The sequence below is a fragment of the Phoca vitulina genome, unplaced genomic scaffold (assembly GCF_004348235.1).
Source record: "Phoca vitulina isolate PV1807 unplaced genomic scaffold, GSC_HSeal_1.0 scaffold110, whole genome shotgun sequence".
Classification (NCBI taxonomy): domain Eukaryota; kingdom Metazoa; phylum Chordata; class Mammalia; order Carnivora; family Phocidae; genus Phoca; species Phoca vitulina.
The window spans coordinates 611,944-631,027 of NW_022589813.1; the positions used below are offsets into that span (position 1 = coordinate 611,944).

General features: G+C 47.8%; 1 protein-coding gene across 1 annotated transcript in view; it reads right to left on the reverse strand.

The window, feature by feature from the left end:
• The window catches only part of LOC116628067 (transmembrane channel-like protein 7), a 48,845-nt gene extending 30,274 nt beyond the window's left edge, over positions 1–18,571 (reverse strand). Inside the window, exons 1-3 of the mRNA XM_032398131.1 lie at positions 18,499–18,571; positions 3,465–3,708; positions 2,425–2,573 (exon numbers count right to left, since the gene is read on the reverse strand). Of these exons, the coding sequence (XP_032254022.1) occupies positions 2,425–2,573; positions 3,465–3,708; positions 18,499–18,565 (460 nt within the window). The 5' untranslated portion in view covers positions 18,566–18,571. The remainder of the gene's footprint in view (positions 1–2,424; positions 2,574–3,464; positions 3,709–18,498) is intronic.
• Between the last annotated feature and the right edge of the window lie 513 nt (positions 18,572–19,084).

A 19,084-nucleotide genomic window follows, 5' to 3' on the forward strand; every position in this document is an offset into this window, starting at 1 on the left:
TCACAGTAAAAGCTCAATCGGGGGGCGTCTGGGTGGCTCAGTCGTTAAGCATCTGCCTTCAGCTCAGGTCATGATCCCAGGGTCCTGGGATCGAGCCCTACATCGGGCTCTCTGCTCCGTGGGGAGCCTGCTTCTCCCTCTCCCACTCCCATTACTTGTGTTCCCTCTCTCGCTGTGTCTCTCTCTGTCAAATAAATAAACAAAATCTTTAAAAAAAAAAAAGCTCAATCGGGGTTAGCTTTTATTATTTGGCTCCAAACACGATGCTGTGCTCAGATCTCAGAAAAAGTACAACTAGATGGTTAAGTTTTAAGTGAGCCTATGAAGTCCCTTGTGATTGCATTTACATTCCCCCAATAAAACAACAATTTAAAAAGGTATTTCGTTGAATAAGTTATCAAGAGTATTTTATAGTTTTTTTTTAATAAAGATTTTATTTATTTATTTATTTGAGTGAGAGAGAGTGTGCGCATGAGTGGCGGGGAGGGACAGAGGGAGAGGGAGAAGCAGACTCCCTGCTGAGCAGGGAGCCAATGCGGGACTTGATCCCAGGACCCTGAGATCATGACCTGAGCCGAAGGCAGACGCTTAACTGGCTGAGCCACCCAGGTGGCCCGAGTATTTTATAGGTCTTAAAATAGTAATAATGACAGCATTTCTTCCATTCACCCTGCCACATTCCCTGCAAACTTGACAAAATCCCCACTTTAGCAGATTTGAGGAGTTGTTTGTAAATAGTTTTTACTTTATGATAGAAACTATGTCATCCTAAGAGGTATTTCCCCCCAGCTCTGCTATGTCATCCAAATGTTCCAATGTTTTTTCCTAATTTTATATTTTGGCACAACTTCCAGTTTCTATATACTCGCTATGGACTGAATTGTATCCTCCGCTCCCCACCCCCCGCCCCAAATTCACATGCTGAAGCACTAACCCCTAATGTGATGGTATTTTGAGGTGGGGCCTTTGGGAGGTGATTAGGTTTAGATGAGGTCGTAAGAGTGGGTCCCCATGATGGGATTAGTGGCCTTACAAGAAGAGGCATCAGAACTCGAGCCCTCTCTCTCTCTCTTTCTCCCTCTTTCCCCAAGAGTGCACAAAGTTGAGGTCATGTAAAGACACAGTGAGAAGGCAGCCTGGTCTTGAACTTCCAGTCTCCAGAGTATAAGAAAATAAATTTTGGGACACCTGAGTGGCTCAGTCAGTTAAGTGTCTGCCTTCGGTTCAGGTCATGTTCCCAGGGTCCTGGAATCAAGCCCCACATTGCGGGAGGAGATCCCCACTCAGCGGGGGGGGTCTTGCTTCTTCCTCTCCCTCTCCCCTTCCCCCACTCATGTTCTCTCTCACTATCTCTCTCTCTCTCAAATAAATAAAATCTTAAAAAAAAAGAAAAGAAAAGAAATTTCTGTTGTTGAGGCCACCCTGTCTATGGTATTTTGTTATAGCAGCCGGAGCTGACTAACCATACTGCAACCCAATTCTTACCAATATGGAAAAGTAGGGATCTTCAGTATTTTCAGGGCCATGGGCACCTTTGGCAGTCTGGTGAAGCCTAATGAACCCCATCTCAGAATAACATTTTAAATGCACCAAATAGGGGCGCCTGGGGGGCTCAGTTGTTAGGCGTCTGCCTTTGGCTCAGGTCATGATCCCAGAGTCCTGGGATCCAGCCCCGCATCGGGCTCCCTGCTCGGCCAGGAGGCCTGCTTCTCCCTCTCCCACACTCCCTGCTTGTGTTCCCTCTCTCGCTGTCTCTCTCTGTCAAATAAATAAATAAAATCTTTAATAAATAAATAAATAAATGAATGCACCAAATATTATATGTTAACTAACTAGAATTTAAATAAAAAATTTGGAAAAAATAAATGGAATCATATATTTTGCATATATATGATAAATAAAATAAAATAAAATAATAAATGCACCAAATACAGGGGCACCTGGCTGGCTCAGCATGGGACTCCTGATCTCAGGGTTGTAAGTTCAAGCCCCATGTTGGGTGTAGAGATTACTTAAAAAATAAAATCTTAAAAATAAAAAAAATAAATGCACCAAATACAAATGGACATACGGTTATAATACTAAAAACCAAATCTGTGCTAGAGTAATACATGAGCTTCTTCATTAGGACATTAAATAACAAGACCTAGTGGCCGATCTTACAGATTCCCTGCTGCAATTTCAAAGTAGTGATGAGCACAAGTGATATTCCAAGATAATACAACTGGAAGGAATAGGAAAATATCTGATTTTCCTGGGGACGAAGACACAGGTTCTGCTAATCCTAACTGGTGCCATTGCTCCCATTCGTCGTGGAAGGAAGTGCTAAATTTCATCTACAGCTTAGAGGAAACGAAGCTGTACGTTCCCCCAGGCACAGAAGTCTTCCCCAGAGAAGCATGTGCAGAGTGGGGGGAATGGTACCTTCTATGCTGCGAATGTCCTCCCGCCACAGCTCCAAGTGGGTGGTCATCTCACGAGCCTTCCCTATGAACCTCTTCCAAGACTTGCTGCTATACCGCTTCCACTGGTCCCACTCGGATAAATACTTCATTTGGGTCTCCTGAATGTTCCTGCATTAAAAAACAATCATGACAATGATCAGGAAAGTGTCATCAAGCCTCAGCATCAAATAAAACCCCAGCCGAGAGGATGTGGAAGACCTGGAGCCCTCATACACTGCTGGTGGAAATGTACAATGGTGTGGCCACTAGGAAAAACAGTCTGGATATTCCTCAACACGTTAAACACAGAATTAACCATTATGACTGGGCAATTCCACTCCTAGGTGGATACCCCCAAAGAACTGAAAACAGGGTCCCAAACAAAAACTTGTACATAAATGTTCATTACAGCACTATTCACAATAGCCAAAAGGTGGAAACAACCCAAATGTCCACCAACAGATGAACGGACAAACAGAACATACATATCCATCCATACAATGAAATATCATTCAACCATAAAAAGGAATGACTATCATGTACTGATACATGCCATAACTTGGATGAACCTTGAAAACATCATGCTAAGTGAAAGAAGCCAGTTATAAAAGGTCACATATTGTATGATTCCATTTACCTGAAATGTCCAGAATGGCAAATCTAGAGACAAAGAGTAGATCAGAGGTTGGCAGGGGCTGAGGGGAGGGGAAGCAGGGAGGGACTGCAGACAACAATGAGGTTCTGGGGGGGTTGCAGAGCCAGAAGATGGAAGGAGCCTGGGTCCCTGAATGACTGCAAAGTTCCCCTTTGATCTGAACCCAGGACTTTTATGTGAACAAGAAATAAACTTCTAATACATTGAGCTACTACATGTTTGGGTAACTTTGTTGCTGCAGCTTGGCTGACCCTAAGTAATACATTTCTAAGTACGTGAACTCTTCAGGAAATGCATTCCATGCATAAAACACACCTCTGCCCAAAACATACATCAGATGCCTTCTAGATGGCCACCGAACAAACCTTAGCCTCCGCTTCTCAGAGATGTTCAGTGCATACTTCCGAATCGATTGGCTATTGAGGTTTTCGGTGATTCCTCCCTCCAGCTGGGAGCTGTAAGAGTCTGTCGGCTTCAGCAAAGTGCCACTTTGCTTGTCTCGGGAAAGAATGGTCGTCCTCTTGCGTGCAATGGACCGATAGCTTGGCAATTCTTGAAGGAAATTCACAGGTGGAGAAGAAAAGCCACTGGAGTCCAAAGAGAGGTTCTCTGGGCAAGAAAGAAAAAAAAGAGAACCATCAGTAACCACAGTGAGCTTGGGAGCCAATAAAAAAAAAATCTTTTTTTTGCCTACCTAAATCATGCAGACGGTCACTAGTCTGCGCCCCTGACAAAATCATTTGTACCTTCATTATTCTATTTACCAGGATGGTGCTCAGGACAATGCCATCATCTGCAAATGGGTTCACTTTCAGCAGCTGCATGTGCAAATATGCTTTAGGTTACATGACATCTGAGTTCTAGTGTTTGGATGCAGCCACCAGCTAAATGTGTGACCTCGGCCAGTTATCTAAACTCACCTACATTTGTCAGATGGGACTAGTACTATTTGCCCCAACTATCTTCCCAAAGTGTGGGCTATAATGATGTATAGGATAAAATTCCGAAAAGCATAAAGCATTATGCAAATGTATAATGACACCATCAACAGCAACAATAATAATAATAGCATTGACAGAGCACTTCCTGTGCACCAGGCACTGTGTTAAGAGCTTCACACGCACTCATGGATCTGGGCTGGCCGTGGGATCTGCTCGGACCAACAGAATGCAGTGGAAGTAATGCTGGCCAGTTCTAAGCCTTGCCAGCTTCGGCTGCTCTCTGGATCCCAGCTGCTGCCATGTAAACAAGCCCAAGCTGACTTGCTGAAGGATAAGACCATTGGAGCAGGGACGATCGCCCCAGCTGAGACCATCCAGGCTGGCCTGCAGCCAGCTGTCACTCAGCTGACCGTAGATGCTCACACATACTGAGGTAGGTACTATTATCAGTCCCATTTTACAGATGAGAAAATAAAGTTGATGGGTTGCCCAACCCCATGCCCAGGTCCTAAAAGCTCTGCGTGGTCGGATTCTTGTCTGTGTCTGCAGTTCCTCAAGCTCTCTGCCCTCCAACCACATATTTTTTAGGATCTTTCAGATACGAAGATGGGCCCTGTTTCCTCCTCCTCAGAGCCTTTGCATATGCTGTTCCCTCTGCCTGGAATGAACTTGCCACACCTATTTATCCTATTAGCTCCTACTCACACGTCACTTCCTCAGGGAAACCGCCCCTGCCCCACGGCACTATGACCGGTACCTTGTTACATTTCCCCACACACACACTAAGTCCTTTACAGCACATCACAATTTGTAAATAAATACATAATATTTGTAAATAAGTGTCTTTGTGTGACTGTGTGAGTACATCTGTCTCCTCCAGGAGACTGGAAATTCTCCAAAGGCAGGGACTGTGATGATGTCTTCACCACTGCACCCCAGGACCTAGCACCATCCTTGATTCAGAGAGGAATTCAATAAATGCTCATTGGATGGATGGATGGATGGATGGATGGATGAATGGATGGATGATATTACTAATTAGCTCATGCTTAACCTGTGAGTGGGGGCGCTGAAAACAGAACCAGGTCTGCCTGACAAAAATCTGTATTTGTTCTACTACATCATGCCACTGCTGGAGGCCAAGTTTTGCTGAGCCTTATGCAGTGGTCTAAGAAGGAAGGGCCTTCCATTGAAGTTGAAGGACACTACTTTCAAGATGGGTTTTATGCCTGATCCAATTTTAGTTGTGGAAAGACTACCTTGAATGGAGACAGGACACAGGGAGAGGCAGTAGGAAACAGTCATAATTACCTAAGTAATTACCCCCATAGGCAGCAAAACTTTTAAGACTTAATATTAGATGCTAAATTGCTTGGGTTTGAATCCTAGCTCTGTTGATAATTAGCGTGTGTGTCTTTGGGAAAGTTACTTAAACCTCTGAACTTCAGTTTCCTTATCTCAAATACTCATTCATTCAACAAATATATCTACCATGTGTCCGATCTGGAGTTAGAGATACTGCCATGAACAAAACAAATGCCCTATTCACATGGCACTTATATTTTGAGGCGGGGGAGGGGAAGATTAGACAGTAAATAGGGGATGAATATTATGCCAGGAGGTGATAAGTGCGAAAACAAAAACAGAGTGGGGTAAGGAGACAGGTGATAGGCGGAGTGCACCGGTTCTGAGAAGGTGGGTCAGGTATGGTCTCTGTACTAAAGTAAGCTGAGGCTGAATAGAGGGCATGAGCCCTATGGATATTTGGGGAAGAGCATCCCAGGAGAGGGAAACAGCAAGTGCAAAGACCCTGAGGCAGGGGTGTGTACGGCATGCTTGAGGAAGAGCATGGAGGTCTATGTGACTAGAGTAGAGTGAATGAACAGGAGCCTCATAGGCTCTGTTGTTGCCGACCTCCAATGAGCCACACCAGCCCCTCTGCAGTCCCCTCAAATCTGGGCTGATCTGTGACTTGCTTTAGCCAAGACTGCAACAGAAATGTTGCTCTGCCAATTCGAGCCTCAAGCCTTAAAAGGGCCTGGAAGTTCTCACTTTTGTGCTGTTGGGACCCCAAGGCTGACGTGTAAGAAGTCTGGCAATGTTGCTGGGACAACCATGTGGAGAGGAAGAGGCCCCAAGTGTCCAAGGAAGAGACCCAAGGAAACAGTGGACAGCGAGAACCAAAGTCTCTGGCTCTGACCCCAGTGAGCTCTTGCAGCCAGTCCCCAGCCCTTGGGTCATCCTCATGGAGTGCCCCCATGGGTACGAAGAGGCCTTCTGGAAGCTGCAGACCCAACAGACAGGACATGCAGCAGAGCAAACCATCTCTTCTGTGCCCTGCTGATTTCCCGGCGCACAGAGTCAGCAGAAACAATAAAACAGGGTAAGCCATCACGTTTGGAGTAGTGTGCTAACAACAATAGGTAACTGGGGCAGGGAGCAAGGAAAAGCAGAGGTTAGAGAGGTGCCTGGGGCCAGACTGAGTCAGACTCTGTGGGCTGGGTATGACGCTTGGATGTGGCAGACTGAAGGCTCGGAGCCGAAGCCCGTCGAGATCTGACCACATTTTCAAGGATCACCCTGGAGGCTGCCTGGCCAAGCACGGGACCCACCCACAGGGGCCAGCCTATGAGCAGTGAAGGCAACCACATGGGGAGAAAGGCAACCAGCACAGGCCCTGGCACGCAGTGGGCTCCATAAATGTACTTACAGCTAACAGGAGGAGGGAGGGCTGGGGAGGGGGAAACCAGCCAAGGCCTCGCTCTCTGAGCTGGAGTCTGACAGAGCAGATTTGGAACGTTGGCCTCTCTGATGAGCATGTTCAGACACAACGGTCAGCTGTCTCACTGCAGATGACACACAGACACGCGCCTGGAACCCTGCCAGTTGCCGGCGAATCTCACTCAACCTTCCATTTCCCTGCCCCTGCGCACCGTGTGGATATGATCCACTTCCATCAGTAACAGCGGCTCCCTAGAGCCAACGTGGTGGGTGGGGCGGGCGGGGGCCTAGAGGCTAAAGGGTCCAGGCCCTGGCTGGAGGCCACTCCTTCTGGACAGCAACAAAGAGCTCTTATTAACCTCAAACAAAGGTCTTTGAATATGGAGCAGCACTGACCCAACTGAATATTCAGCAACTGTAGGGTCAGGGACCAAGGGCGGGAGCTGGAGCCTGGGCTGGCTTGTCACCCACTAGCCGGGCCACCCCGGGCGAGACAAGGACTGTCTCTGGGTCACATGTTTCTCGTCTCAGGAATCGGGTATATAATACCACGGACCTCATCAGCGTGATCATGAGGGTGGCGTTACAAACAAAACCAATAATATTAGCTAGGATTTACTGAGCACTTACCTTGTGCCAGGCTATTTGAGGTACTCAGCATGTGTCACCACACTTAATACTCTGAACTACTCTTTAAATAGAATCATCCCATTTTATGGATGAAGAAACTGAGGTTTGGAGAGGTGAAGGGCCTTGCCCACTCACCCAGCTAGTAAGTGTTGGAATGAGGACCCTCTCATGGGTCTTCCAAATGCCAAAGCTGAAGTTCTCAGCATGAAATGATTCGGTGGGCCATGGATTTGAAAGTGCTTTGTGAACACTAAAGATAGAAATTATTTCACTGTTCCTCCATACACTCCTATTCATGTTCCATAACAACAGTCCCTGGTGGAAAACTGTAGTTTCAAAATGGCCATCATTGAAGAGCAATGATTTTTCCTCTTCAGACGTTCTTGGGAAGTGCTTCATCTTCAAATAGAGAAAAAAAATCACAAGCAGACCTCTGAACACAGGCATCATTATCTCTATCACAAAGATCCACCTCCGCTCATTTTCATCCAGCACACGTCTGTAAAAGCATGACATCACCTGATTTCCCACGCCAACCTGCAGCGGGAGCCAGGGAAGGCTTCACGGCCCCGGCTTTTCAACAGGGAAACTGGGGCCCAGAGAAATGGAGGCTTGCCCCAGGCTTTGCCGTCAAGACAGACTCCCAGTTCTACCTTCTTAGAAAGACAGGTTGCATCATCTCTCAGAGCCTTGCTTTTCTCATCCTTAGAGAATAAGAATGTCTCATTACAGTTACTGTCAGATGTTCTCCCGAGTGGGTCCAGCTGAGATTGTTGTCAGCATAGCCAATGAAGTCCTGTGGTCAGTGTGTGGGCTGCCTGTTGGCCATTTGCATGGGAGGCAGGAGCGTTTTTGAGACACTGGGGGGCCTCCATCCAGGAATGTCTAGAATCTGTTGGCCACTGGAGCTGGATTTCAGCAATTAGGAGATTATTATTTAGGTGGGAGGATGACTGGGTAATTACAGGAGATGCGGGGGCAGGGGTGGGCATTAAGTACTTCTGATATCTGGCATTCTTCCAGGTTAAAGACAAAGTTAGTCTCTCTGAGACTTAAAGCAGTGTCTTGCTCATGGAGAGCCCTCCATCTGAAGGATGAATGAATGAATGAATGAATGGGCAGAGGGGAAACCTGGAGAGCATCCTTAGGTCCCAACTTTCTTGGCAGCTCTTTCCACAGGTCACGAGATCCTATCCATAGGCACGAACACTCCCAGGATGTGGGCACAGGCCAGCTGTGATCTAAATGGGACTAAAACCACCACCAGCCTCCCTCGAGTGCCTGCCAAGAACCTAGCCCAACCATATTTGGCACTGGGCTCACTTCAGGGTTCTCTTCCCACTTGCAGAATCATGGAAACTCCTGGCAAGAAGGGACCTTCTGGGTCATCTGGTTCAGGCCTCTCGCCAGCCGCTGGGGGAATGAGTTCTGTTTGACAAATTGCATGGAGCCCTTCTCTGCGCGAGGCTCTAGAGAGGAGGAAGGTTTACAGACTTGCTTCCTGCCTCAACGACCTTTCACTCACTCTTTCAATCTTATCTCCCAAGTGCCCACCCCACTGCACTCATCCCTAATTCTGTCCTCCTCCCTAATTGTTCACTTGCACCTTGTCTCTGACCCTCTCCCTCCCCCCTTAGGACTAGCAATCTTCACAGGGACAGGGAGCCCATCTCTCTCCTGCACTGCTGAGTCCCCAGGGTCTAGCACAGAACTTGACACATGGTGGATGCTCAATAAACACCTGCTGAATGAATGAATGAATGAATGAATGAATGAATCTGGTGTGTGGGGTACGGGCAATGTTCGCTTACCTACCAGGCAGACCAAAGCATGCGTTTAGCACACCAGCAAAGCAGGGGCACCAAAAAGGGAGAAAAAGATTTAAGGAATTTAAGCACTGAATATTATTCTTTTCTATATGGATGATATATTTTTTTTCACAATTGAAAAAAAATTTTAAAGGAGAAAAAATAAGCTGGCAAAAAATAATGACTGGGATGTTGACCATATATGATATCCTTCCTTTTTAAGGTACTTCACACAAACGAGCCCTGTTAGAAGCGTGCTTTGCTGTTATTTCTCAAGAAATGCTCAAATGGCTCATGCACATCCTGTGTGAGATTACCAATAAGGCAATGTAGACATTGATTTCAGAACTTTTTGGACTTCTTTCCACTCATATTCTTTGACATTGTTTTTATTTTGGATGCTAACTGGCGTACCTCAAGTAATTTGTGCTCACAGCTCACCCTAACCCTAACCCAAGGGTTCACAGTCGAGGGGATCTAGTTGAAGCTGCTAGGACATCTCCACCAAGTGGTCCAAGGCCTGAGTTTTATCACTGCCCTCCTCCTGGAAAGGCCACACACCTGCCCATCCATCCATCCATTCAGTCGCTCACTCAAAAACATTTACTGAGCAACTGCTATGTGCCAGCCAAGCATTGTTCTAAGACTGGGACATAGCCTTGAATATGACACACAAGTTCCCTTGCCTTCATGGGACTTAACATTCTAGCCAGAGGAGACCGACGGTAAACAAGTTAGGAACAATATATTTCAGATGCTGAGAGTGTGTGGAGAAAAATAAGGCAGGGATGGGTTAGAGCAAAGCCTACAGGAAGAGAGGGAAAGAGCCATGTGGCTATCTGGGAGAAGAGAGCATCCAAGGGAGAGAGAGGAGCAAGTGCAAAGGCCCTGAGGCAGGACTGTGCCCAGTCAGTTCAAGGAACAAGAGGGAGGCCAGTGTGGCTGAAAGAGAGTCAGCAGAGAGGAGAGTGATGGGGTAAGAGTTCTGGGGAGAAACAAATATCTGTGGGCCATGGTGAGGACTTTGGCTTTTAGTCGAGTAAGGTGGGAGCCATGAGGGGTTTTGAGCAGCAGAATGACATAATCTGACTCAGATTTAAGAAGATCTCTCTGGCTGGCCCTGTGGCTATTTCTGTCCCTGAGCTGCACAGGTTGGCATGGCTATATCCCATGCCAGGGCATCATGTGTCACGCTGCACTGTCCTTTTGCAACGAGAGAAATGTTCTGTATCTGCACTGTCCAGTATGGTGACCACCAGCCACACGTGGCTACTGAGCAATTGAAATGTGGCTGGTGAGACTAAGGAAATGAATTTTTAACTTTATCAGACTTTATTAAATTTATATTTGCATAGCCCCATGTGGCTAGTGGCTACTGGATTGGACAATGTAGAGAGGCCTCATTCTTCGGAGTCCAAAGCCTAGTCTGAGAGGGGAGGATCCAAGGGCCTTGGGAGCCTCTTCCATCTGCCAGTCCGGGAGGACCTGTATGAGTCACACCACCTGGCACCTGGGTGGGGCCTAGGGACTGGCTGGGTCCAAGGCTTTATGACCAGATGAGCAGAGTTCAAGAGGAGTGACTAACTGGGTAATCAGAGTGACTCTGGGCCCTGAACCCGAGTCTCCCGGTTTTCAAGTGGGTGGAGCATCCAGGGGGCTATCTGTGGAGCAATCATTGTGATTCTGTCTGAGGAGGAGACAGACAGAGTGGTTAAGAGCACCGCCTCCAAAGCCCACTGCCTGGATTCAAATCCCGGGTCCACTTGCTACCTTGTTGACCATTCCATGCCTCAGTTTTCCCACCTGTAAAATGGTGACAGGAGTTCCCACCTGACAGGACCATCCTGAGGATTAGACGGTTACTATTTGCTTAGAAAAGAGGTCAACAAACCTTACAATTTCCTTACTATTATCACTCAGTCTCTTGTCATAACTACTCATCTCTGCCATTGTCGCGGGAAAGCAGCCATAATCCATAAGTGAATGGGCATGATTGTGCTCTAATAAAACTTTATTTATAAAAATAGGTGGCAGGCTGGATTTCGCCCCTGGGTTGTAATTTGCAGACCCCTGGCTTAGAGCAGTGCCTGGCACATTGTGCTATACATCCAGTTATTTACTAATGAACTCAATGTACAGAAAGATTTCATATTTGCTGTGAGGGATCTTCCTATGGACCACGCTACTCCTTATGTGGAGTGTTTATCTTCCTTGGCCACGATTTCTCCAAAAAAGATTTCCAACATTTCTGGAAGCAACAACAAAAAGAACTAGGCTTTACTGAGCATTTACCATGCACCGTGATTACGCCAAACCCTTTACATACTTAGCTTCTGTGATCCTCACCATCACTTCACCGCATGGGTCCTTCTTGGGTGTTACCTTCATTTGGCAATATAGAAAGTTCAGAGAAGGGGCGCCTGGGTGGCTCAGTTGGTTAAGCGACTGCCTTCGGCTCAGGTCATGATCTCAGGGTCCTGGGATCGAGCCCCGCATTGGGCTCCCTGCTCGGCGGGAAGCCTGCTTCTCCCTCACCCACTCCCCCTCTGCTTGTGTTCCTGCTCTCGCTGTCTCTCTCTCTGTCAAATAAATAAATAAAATCTTTAAAAAAAAAAAAAAGAAAGTTCAGAGAAGAACTTTGCCCAAGGTTGAGCCAAGGTCTGACACCCATGGCAATTAGCATGGCGCCTGGAACATCTTAAATCAAATACACATCTGTCAAATGAACACACGGACACACTGCGTCTAGAGTCACAACATTAATGTCCTTCTGTTTCAGTAGCTTGTCAGTAACTTCTAAGAGCCTCAGTTTCTGGGGCGGGCGGAGGGAGGGATAAAATGGGCAAATCACACTTCCTGAGTTGCTGTGAGTAATTCAAGAAACCTACCCAGTTGAGTCCAAAGTCAAACTGCTGACCGGGGCTGACCAGATCCTCAGGAACTGGCTCCTGCCTGCCTGACCTCATCCCCTCTCCTCCTCTAGGCTCCAGCCTGAGCCCTCCTCAAATACACCGTCGTGCCCACCTCTACCCGGTGCTCTCGCTGGGCCCAGAAGTCTGTACCTCAGAGAGACCACTCTGACCACCTCAGCTAAGTAGGCCCTCCCCCTCTCTAGCTCATCACCCCTTTATTTCCTTCTCAGCAGGTATGGTTAGCTGTTAACTACCCTATTTTCCTCTACCTGTTCAGCGAATGTTTCCCCTGCTTGACCAGACGCTTCCTGAAAGCATGTCTCTGGCCCTGTCTCTCTCACTACTTGGGTTCCTCGCCTGGTACTGGGTCATGTCAGGCAGGTCAGTTCTCTTCCTCCTCCTCCTCCTGCTGGTGGGGTGGCGGGGGGAGCCCCACCGAAGGTCTGGGTAGTCCCACACTCAAACAAAGCTCCTTTATAAAGCAACCAGATTGCAACAAAGCTACAACACTGAAAAGTCATTTCCCCCTTTTATCCCTCTAAATTCTTCACTTCCTGAAAAAAAAACACAAAAACAAAAAAAGCCACCAAGGGCCTTTGGGCCTAATCTGGCCTGAGTTGCTGGGCAGAGCTCACTCAGCCTCTTCAGACAGAGGGGAAAAAACAACTCAAGTCAGATGGCTGGCTGGCTGGCTCACCAGAGAACCACTGTGGCCTTGTGTGGTCTTTCGTGGCCTGTGCAGTCTCCGGCTGCGTCCAGACCTGCAGAAGATCCCTCCTTCCCGGGACACCTTTAGCGACGAGTGACCCTGACCCATGGGCTTAGCCGATGAGGGGAAGAAAATAAACAGTACAGGATCAATGGTTACTTGTCTTCCAGTTTAAGACAATGTGTCAGACTAAAACAACCCAAATAGTTGTTAACTATATAACTGATAGCGTAACCCCAGAAAGTGTAGGTATACAACACATGAAGTCATCAAGTCTTACAATATTAAGGCTAGAGAAGGCCCAAATAATAATAATATAATAATAATAGCAACAGTACCATTTGAGTGCTCAGAGCCTGCCAGGTGTAATGCTAAGTCTTCAACATGCTTATCTCATTAAACCCTCACAGAAACTGGGGCGCCTGGGTGGCTCAGTCGGTTAAGCCGCCGACTCTAGATTTTGGCTCAGGTCATGATCTCAGGGTCGTGACACTGAGCCCCGAGTGGGGCTCCGGACTCAGTGGGGAGTCTGCTTGGGATCCTCTCCCTCTGCCCCTCCCCCCACAGTGCTCCGTTGTATGCATATGCACACTTCTCTCTCTAAAATAAATAAATAAATCTTAAAAACAAAAAATCCTCTCAGCGACCCTAGCAGATAGGGGGATGATTATCCCCATTTCACAGAGAAGAAAACGGAAGGTCAGAGGGGTAACAGGACTTGCTCAAGGTCACACACCTGGTAATCGGCCACGTTGGGAATTTGTACACGGGCTGGGCAGGTTTCATAAAAACTGTCAGATGTCTTCTTTATTTACCTTAAAACAGAACAAAAATAAAAAACAAACCAGATCCCAGCCCCCCCCTCCCCCGCCCAAGAGAAGGAGTCTAAAGAGGCTGTTTAGTTTTATCCCTTTACCCTCCCTTCACCCTTCCAAGTGTTCCTGCTCCCAAAGCCCAGACCGAGTCCCACCCAGTAGAAAATGGGGTCAATGCAAATACAGTCACCCTGCCCCCAGTGCTGCCCCTTGACGAGGAGAGAGGAGAGGCGAGTGGTTCTGAAGCCATCGCATAAGTTGCAATCCTGTCCGGCTGTGACATAATGACAATCAGTCCATCTTGGTTGAGTCACTTGGGTTCCCCCGATGAACAATGGGATAATGGTCACAGCAAACCCTCACATAAGGGTTAAGAGTCCCTGAGTTTGGCCAGTCCTTGAAAAGTTAAGCACAGAATGACCATAGGATCCAGTGATTCCACTCCTAAGTATATACCCAAGAAGGCTGAAAACAGATGTTCAATCAAACACTTGTACCCAAGTGCTCACAGTAGCATTTTTCTTTTTTTTTAGATTTTTTTTTTTTTTAAAGATTTTTCATTTATTTATTTGACAGAGAGACACAGCGAGAGAGTGAACACAAGCAGGGGGAGTGGGAGAGGGAGAAGCAGGCTTCCCGCTGAGCCGGGAGCCCGATGCGGGGCTCGATCCCAGGACCCTGGGATCATGACCTGAGCCGAAGGCAGACGCTTAATGACTGAGCCACCCAGGCGCCCCAGCATTTTTCCTAATAGTCAAAAGATGGAAACAATCCAAATGTCCATCAATGGATGAATGGACATACAGATGGTAGGATAACCATACGACGGAATACTATTCAGCTATAAAAAGGAATGAAGTACTGATACACGCTACAACATGGACAAGCCTCGAAAACATTATTTACGCTAAGTGAAGAAGTCAGTCACAAACGGTCATGCTATTGTATGAGCTCATTTATATGCAATGTCCGAAATAGGTACATCCATAGAGAAGGAATGCAGATTGGTGGTAGCCAGGGGCTGGGCAGAGGGGGGGAATCAGGGAGTGATAGCTTAATGGGCACAGGTCTTCCTTTGGGGGTGAGGAAAATGTCCTTTCCTCACCCCCAAAGGGGACACTTCCAAGTGGTTGATTTTGTTATGTGAATCATAACTCAATTTAAAAGTCACTGACTACGAGCTAGTTGAAGATGATCTAGGATGAAGTATTTACCGAATGGAATATGATAAACGTTTGGTAAACGGGAAAAGCCACCAAAAGTCATTCCATGCAGTAAACACAGAACATGCCAGGAACCAGGGGGCTGAGGGACCGGGGGTGGGCAAATGCCCCCTGGGGGGTGCCTGAGATAGGGTGGGGTCTTTGCCTCTTGGAGGAGGTGACACTCAAGCTGAGATCAGGCAGAGGAATAATGACTGTAAGACCTGAGGAGGAGAACACTGGAAGGGACCAGTGGGTAGCTGTGGCCTGGGGGGCAAGGAAAAGCAGCAGGGCTCAGGAGAGGTAGCCAGGGGCCGGCTCAGAGAGGCCCCAGAAGGTGGTCTTGCAGCTTTTACTCCTGTCAGAACCTTCACTTATAGTGGTGGAAACTGAGGCAAATCACTGTCTGAACTTAGGTCTGTTCCATTCTAAAATCCCTGCTCTTAAAAATGATATAACTCAAGAGAAGCAAGAATACAGCCCCACGGATACTTGGACAGGGTGAGGCCAGTGGGCCATGTGGACATGGAGCAGGGACAGAGAGTCCAGCTTGCGAGAGGGGAGGCAGTCAGGGAAGGCTTCCAGGAGGAAGTGACACCGGATTGAAAGAGGAGGAGTATGCCTTATAATGGAATAAGGTAATGAATGGCACCCACGGCACAGGGAACATAAGGGGCTTCACAGGCTCTAGAAGCATCATGGGGCCAAATCATGAAAGGCATCTACTCAATTAATATTTACTGAAGGCCTACTATGCACCAAGCACTGCACTAAGCATGGGGACATGATGGTGAGCCAAACAGGCCCAGCCCTTGTTCTCCTGGGGCTTATCATCTAGTAGGGAACAGGGACGTTAATAACAACAGTTAACACATGGTGCTGTGGCAGCCAGTCTCCACGGTGGCTCCCAGTGATTCTCTCCCCCTAAATGCCCTGACATTCACACCCTTCCATGGGTCCTTTCTACACTGAACAGGGTGACCCATGTGACCAATAAGGTATTGCAGAAATAACAAGGTGGGATCTCCAAAAGCAGATGATAAAAGACATTACGGCTTCTTCTATACTCTCTCCTGGATCACATGCTCCAGGGAAAGCCATGTCCATAGGGCACTCAAGCAGCCTCTGCAAGGTCCATATAGAGAGGCTTCCTACCAAAAGCCAATGTCAATTTGTCATCCCTATGAGCAACTCATCTTTGGAAGGGATCTGCGGCCCCAGGCAAGCTTTCAGAGGACTGCATCCCTGGCCCACATCATGAATCCAACCTCGTAAGAGACCTTGAGCAAGAACCAGATAGGTCATCCCCAAATTCCTGACTTGCAGAAACTGTAAGATAAGAAGTGATTATCACTGTTCTAAGCCTCTAAGTTTGCGGATAATTTGTTACACAGCATAGATAACTAATATAAGTACTTACCAAGTTTTTTTGTGTTAACTCTCTTAATCCTTACATTGACCCCCTGAAGTAGATACTATCATGACTTCCATTTAATACATAAGGAAACTGAGGCACAAAGCACTTAAGCACTTTGCCCAAAGACAAGACCAGGGCATGGAAAATGAGGATTTGCATCTGGGAACCCAGAGGCCAGATTCTCAACCTCTACACCATAGCTGTCAGTGTGGCCTTGGGTATACTTCATTCACCCATTCATTCATTCATTCATTCAACACATATTTATCATCTACTATGTGCCAGACACTGTTCTAGGTCCTAGGAGAAGACAAAGTCCCTGGTTTTCATGGCACCTACATTCTAGAAGGAGAGACAGCTAATAGACAAGCAAACAATCAAACCAGATGACTTCAGATGGTGGTAAGTGCTTTGAAGAAATAAGCAAGGAAACTAGTCAGGGGAAGGGAGCTAGGGGTGCTTCTTCAGACAAGGAGGCTCCAGAGATCTGCATTTCTGAGGTGACATTTGAGCAGAGATCTGACAGGAGGAGGAAGAAACTGCCATAAGAAGATCAAAGAGACATGTAGTCCAGGCAAAGAGAACAGCTGGTGCAAAGGCCCTGAGGCAGTAACTGTATGTTGGAGGAATGGAAAAGCAGCAAGGGTAGCTGGAGCTGGACAGGTTAAGGGAGAGTCGTAGGTGATGAGGGTCTAGAAAGGTGAGCTGGGATGGAATCACCAGGCCTTACCAGGCACCACATTAAAGCCTGGAGTTTAGTCTGAGCACAATGGGAAACCACTGGGAAGTTTTAATTTAAGAAGGGGAGCGATATGATCTGTTTTATCATTTAGAAGGATGCATATTTCCCAATCTGTAAACCAGAACCCCTTTGTCTCCTGCCTGGCTCCAACTGTCCTCCCATGATGTCCATACAGCAGGCCACCATTTACAAAGTACAACAAAGTTACAAATGCGGTCCCTTCTGAGCCTCCCAGCCATGTTGGTGGATACAAGTTCACAAAGCATCATTTGTGCAAGGGACAGGGAAGACCTTTTAGTCAGAGGGGCCAGTTATGACACTTCTAAAAAAGATGCTTAGAGAGTCTCCTTTAACACCCAGCAAAGATCCAAGATAGATGAATCTCATCTGTAGGGAAACCAGGGTCAGCATCTTAAATGTGATGGATTGTGCTAAAATAAGAGGAAGATAAATGGAAGCCAACTAGAAAAATACTTGAATGGCTATCATTGAAAGGCTGAAGTTGAGCTGACACCAGCACTATTAATAATGAGCTAGAAAATAATTAGCATCGAACGGAACTTGACTTCTGTTTTCTGATTCCTGAGCAAGTTCCCAGGGTTTGGATCTCTTTAGATGTCTTTCTTCTTCTTTTTCTCCTTCTAGATGTAGAGAACAATCCAATCAGAAGGGCCCAATGCCCAAATCTACACTCATGGTTTACTGTAAATCCTTGTAACAAAACTTCTATTCTCAAATTGAAATAGAGGAAACGCTGCTTATAAAACTCACAGCAGGGTCTTGTGTTTTGTTAAAGGGCAAATGTAAGATGGGAATGCTATAAGGAAGCGCGCCTAGGTGCTGGTAACTTTTCTGTCTCGACTGGGTGGCAGTTGTACATGTTTATGTAAAAATTCACAGAGTTTACACGTCACTGTAAGTTTCACTCAGTAAAAAAGGACAAAGATTGTAACACTTGGCTGGCTACCATTTTTTGTGCCTTTCTACGTACCAGGCGGTGTGGTAGGCACTTCACAAATTTTTCTCTCAACTGATCCCACCACCACCCTCGTCCCATTTTACTGCCGAAGAATCGGAGGCTCAGAGAAGGCAAGCCACTTACCAAAGATCACACAGCAATAAACAGCCCAGGCAGAATTCTTTTCCAAGTCTGTCTAACTGTAAAGCCTGAAATGTCTGGGAGGCAGGCACCTCGTGGCAGAATGGTAGGGCTGGCGGGGCTCTCACACTCTTTTTCAGTTAACAGATAAGGGATCCCTAGAGCAGTAACGGGAAGGCACCACACGGTCGGGACTCCCACTCTGATGCTTCTTTGGGAGAGGGCACGCGCCCTCGGAATTGGGCGAGGATGGGTTGCAGAAGGGAGACCAGGAGAAAGAGAGATCCGCTTTCCCCCAAAGCCAGGAGCGCCCGGCGCGGGCAGGTGGCGAGGGGCTGGGCCCGCTCCAAGCCCCGGGCAGCTCGCCCGCCGGCCGCCGGGAGCGCGGTCCCCGCCGCCCTACCTGGGTGGATGAAGGGCTGCCTGCTGCGCCTGCCTGGCGGGAGCGCACTGGCGCTGGACTCGCTCATGGCTACGCCCCGCGCCCCCGACAGGCCGCCGGAGACCCGCTCCGAACGCCGCCGCCGCCGCCGCCGCCAGCTCCCGGAGCCGAAATTCCAGGTTCCGGCGCGGACGTCACAGAGGCCGGGGCGGGGCGCGGCGCCGAGGCGGCCCTTTCCCCGCGCGCCGCCGCCGGACCCCCGGGGGCCCAGGCGCGGGGTGGGAGTGCGGCGGGCGGTGGGAGCAGGGATCCGAGACACGGCGGAGCCGCAGGCCCGGGCAGGCTCCACCCAGCGGCCGAGAGAAGGGGCGACCTCCCGGATGTCTTACTAAATTTAAGAAGGGTTATTAATAAAAATAACCGGGACCCTGAACAAGTGTATCTAGTAAGTTACCATTTGGGTCCAAAAAGTTGGGTGGGGGGAGAATATTTGTACAGGTTTGTAAATGCGGGTGGGGAGCTGGGAGGCTCAGCGCGGTGCAAGGGAGGACGTCATCACCTAATGAGTTTGTGTTATAAATTTCACACCATATCCATGTTTCATCGC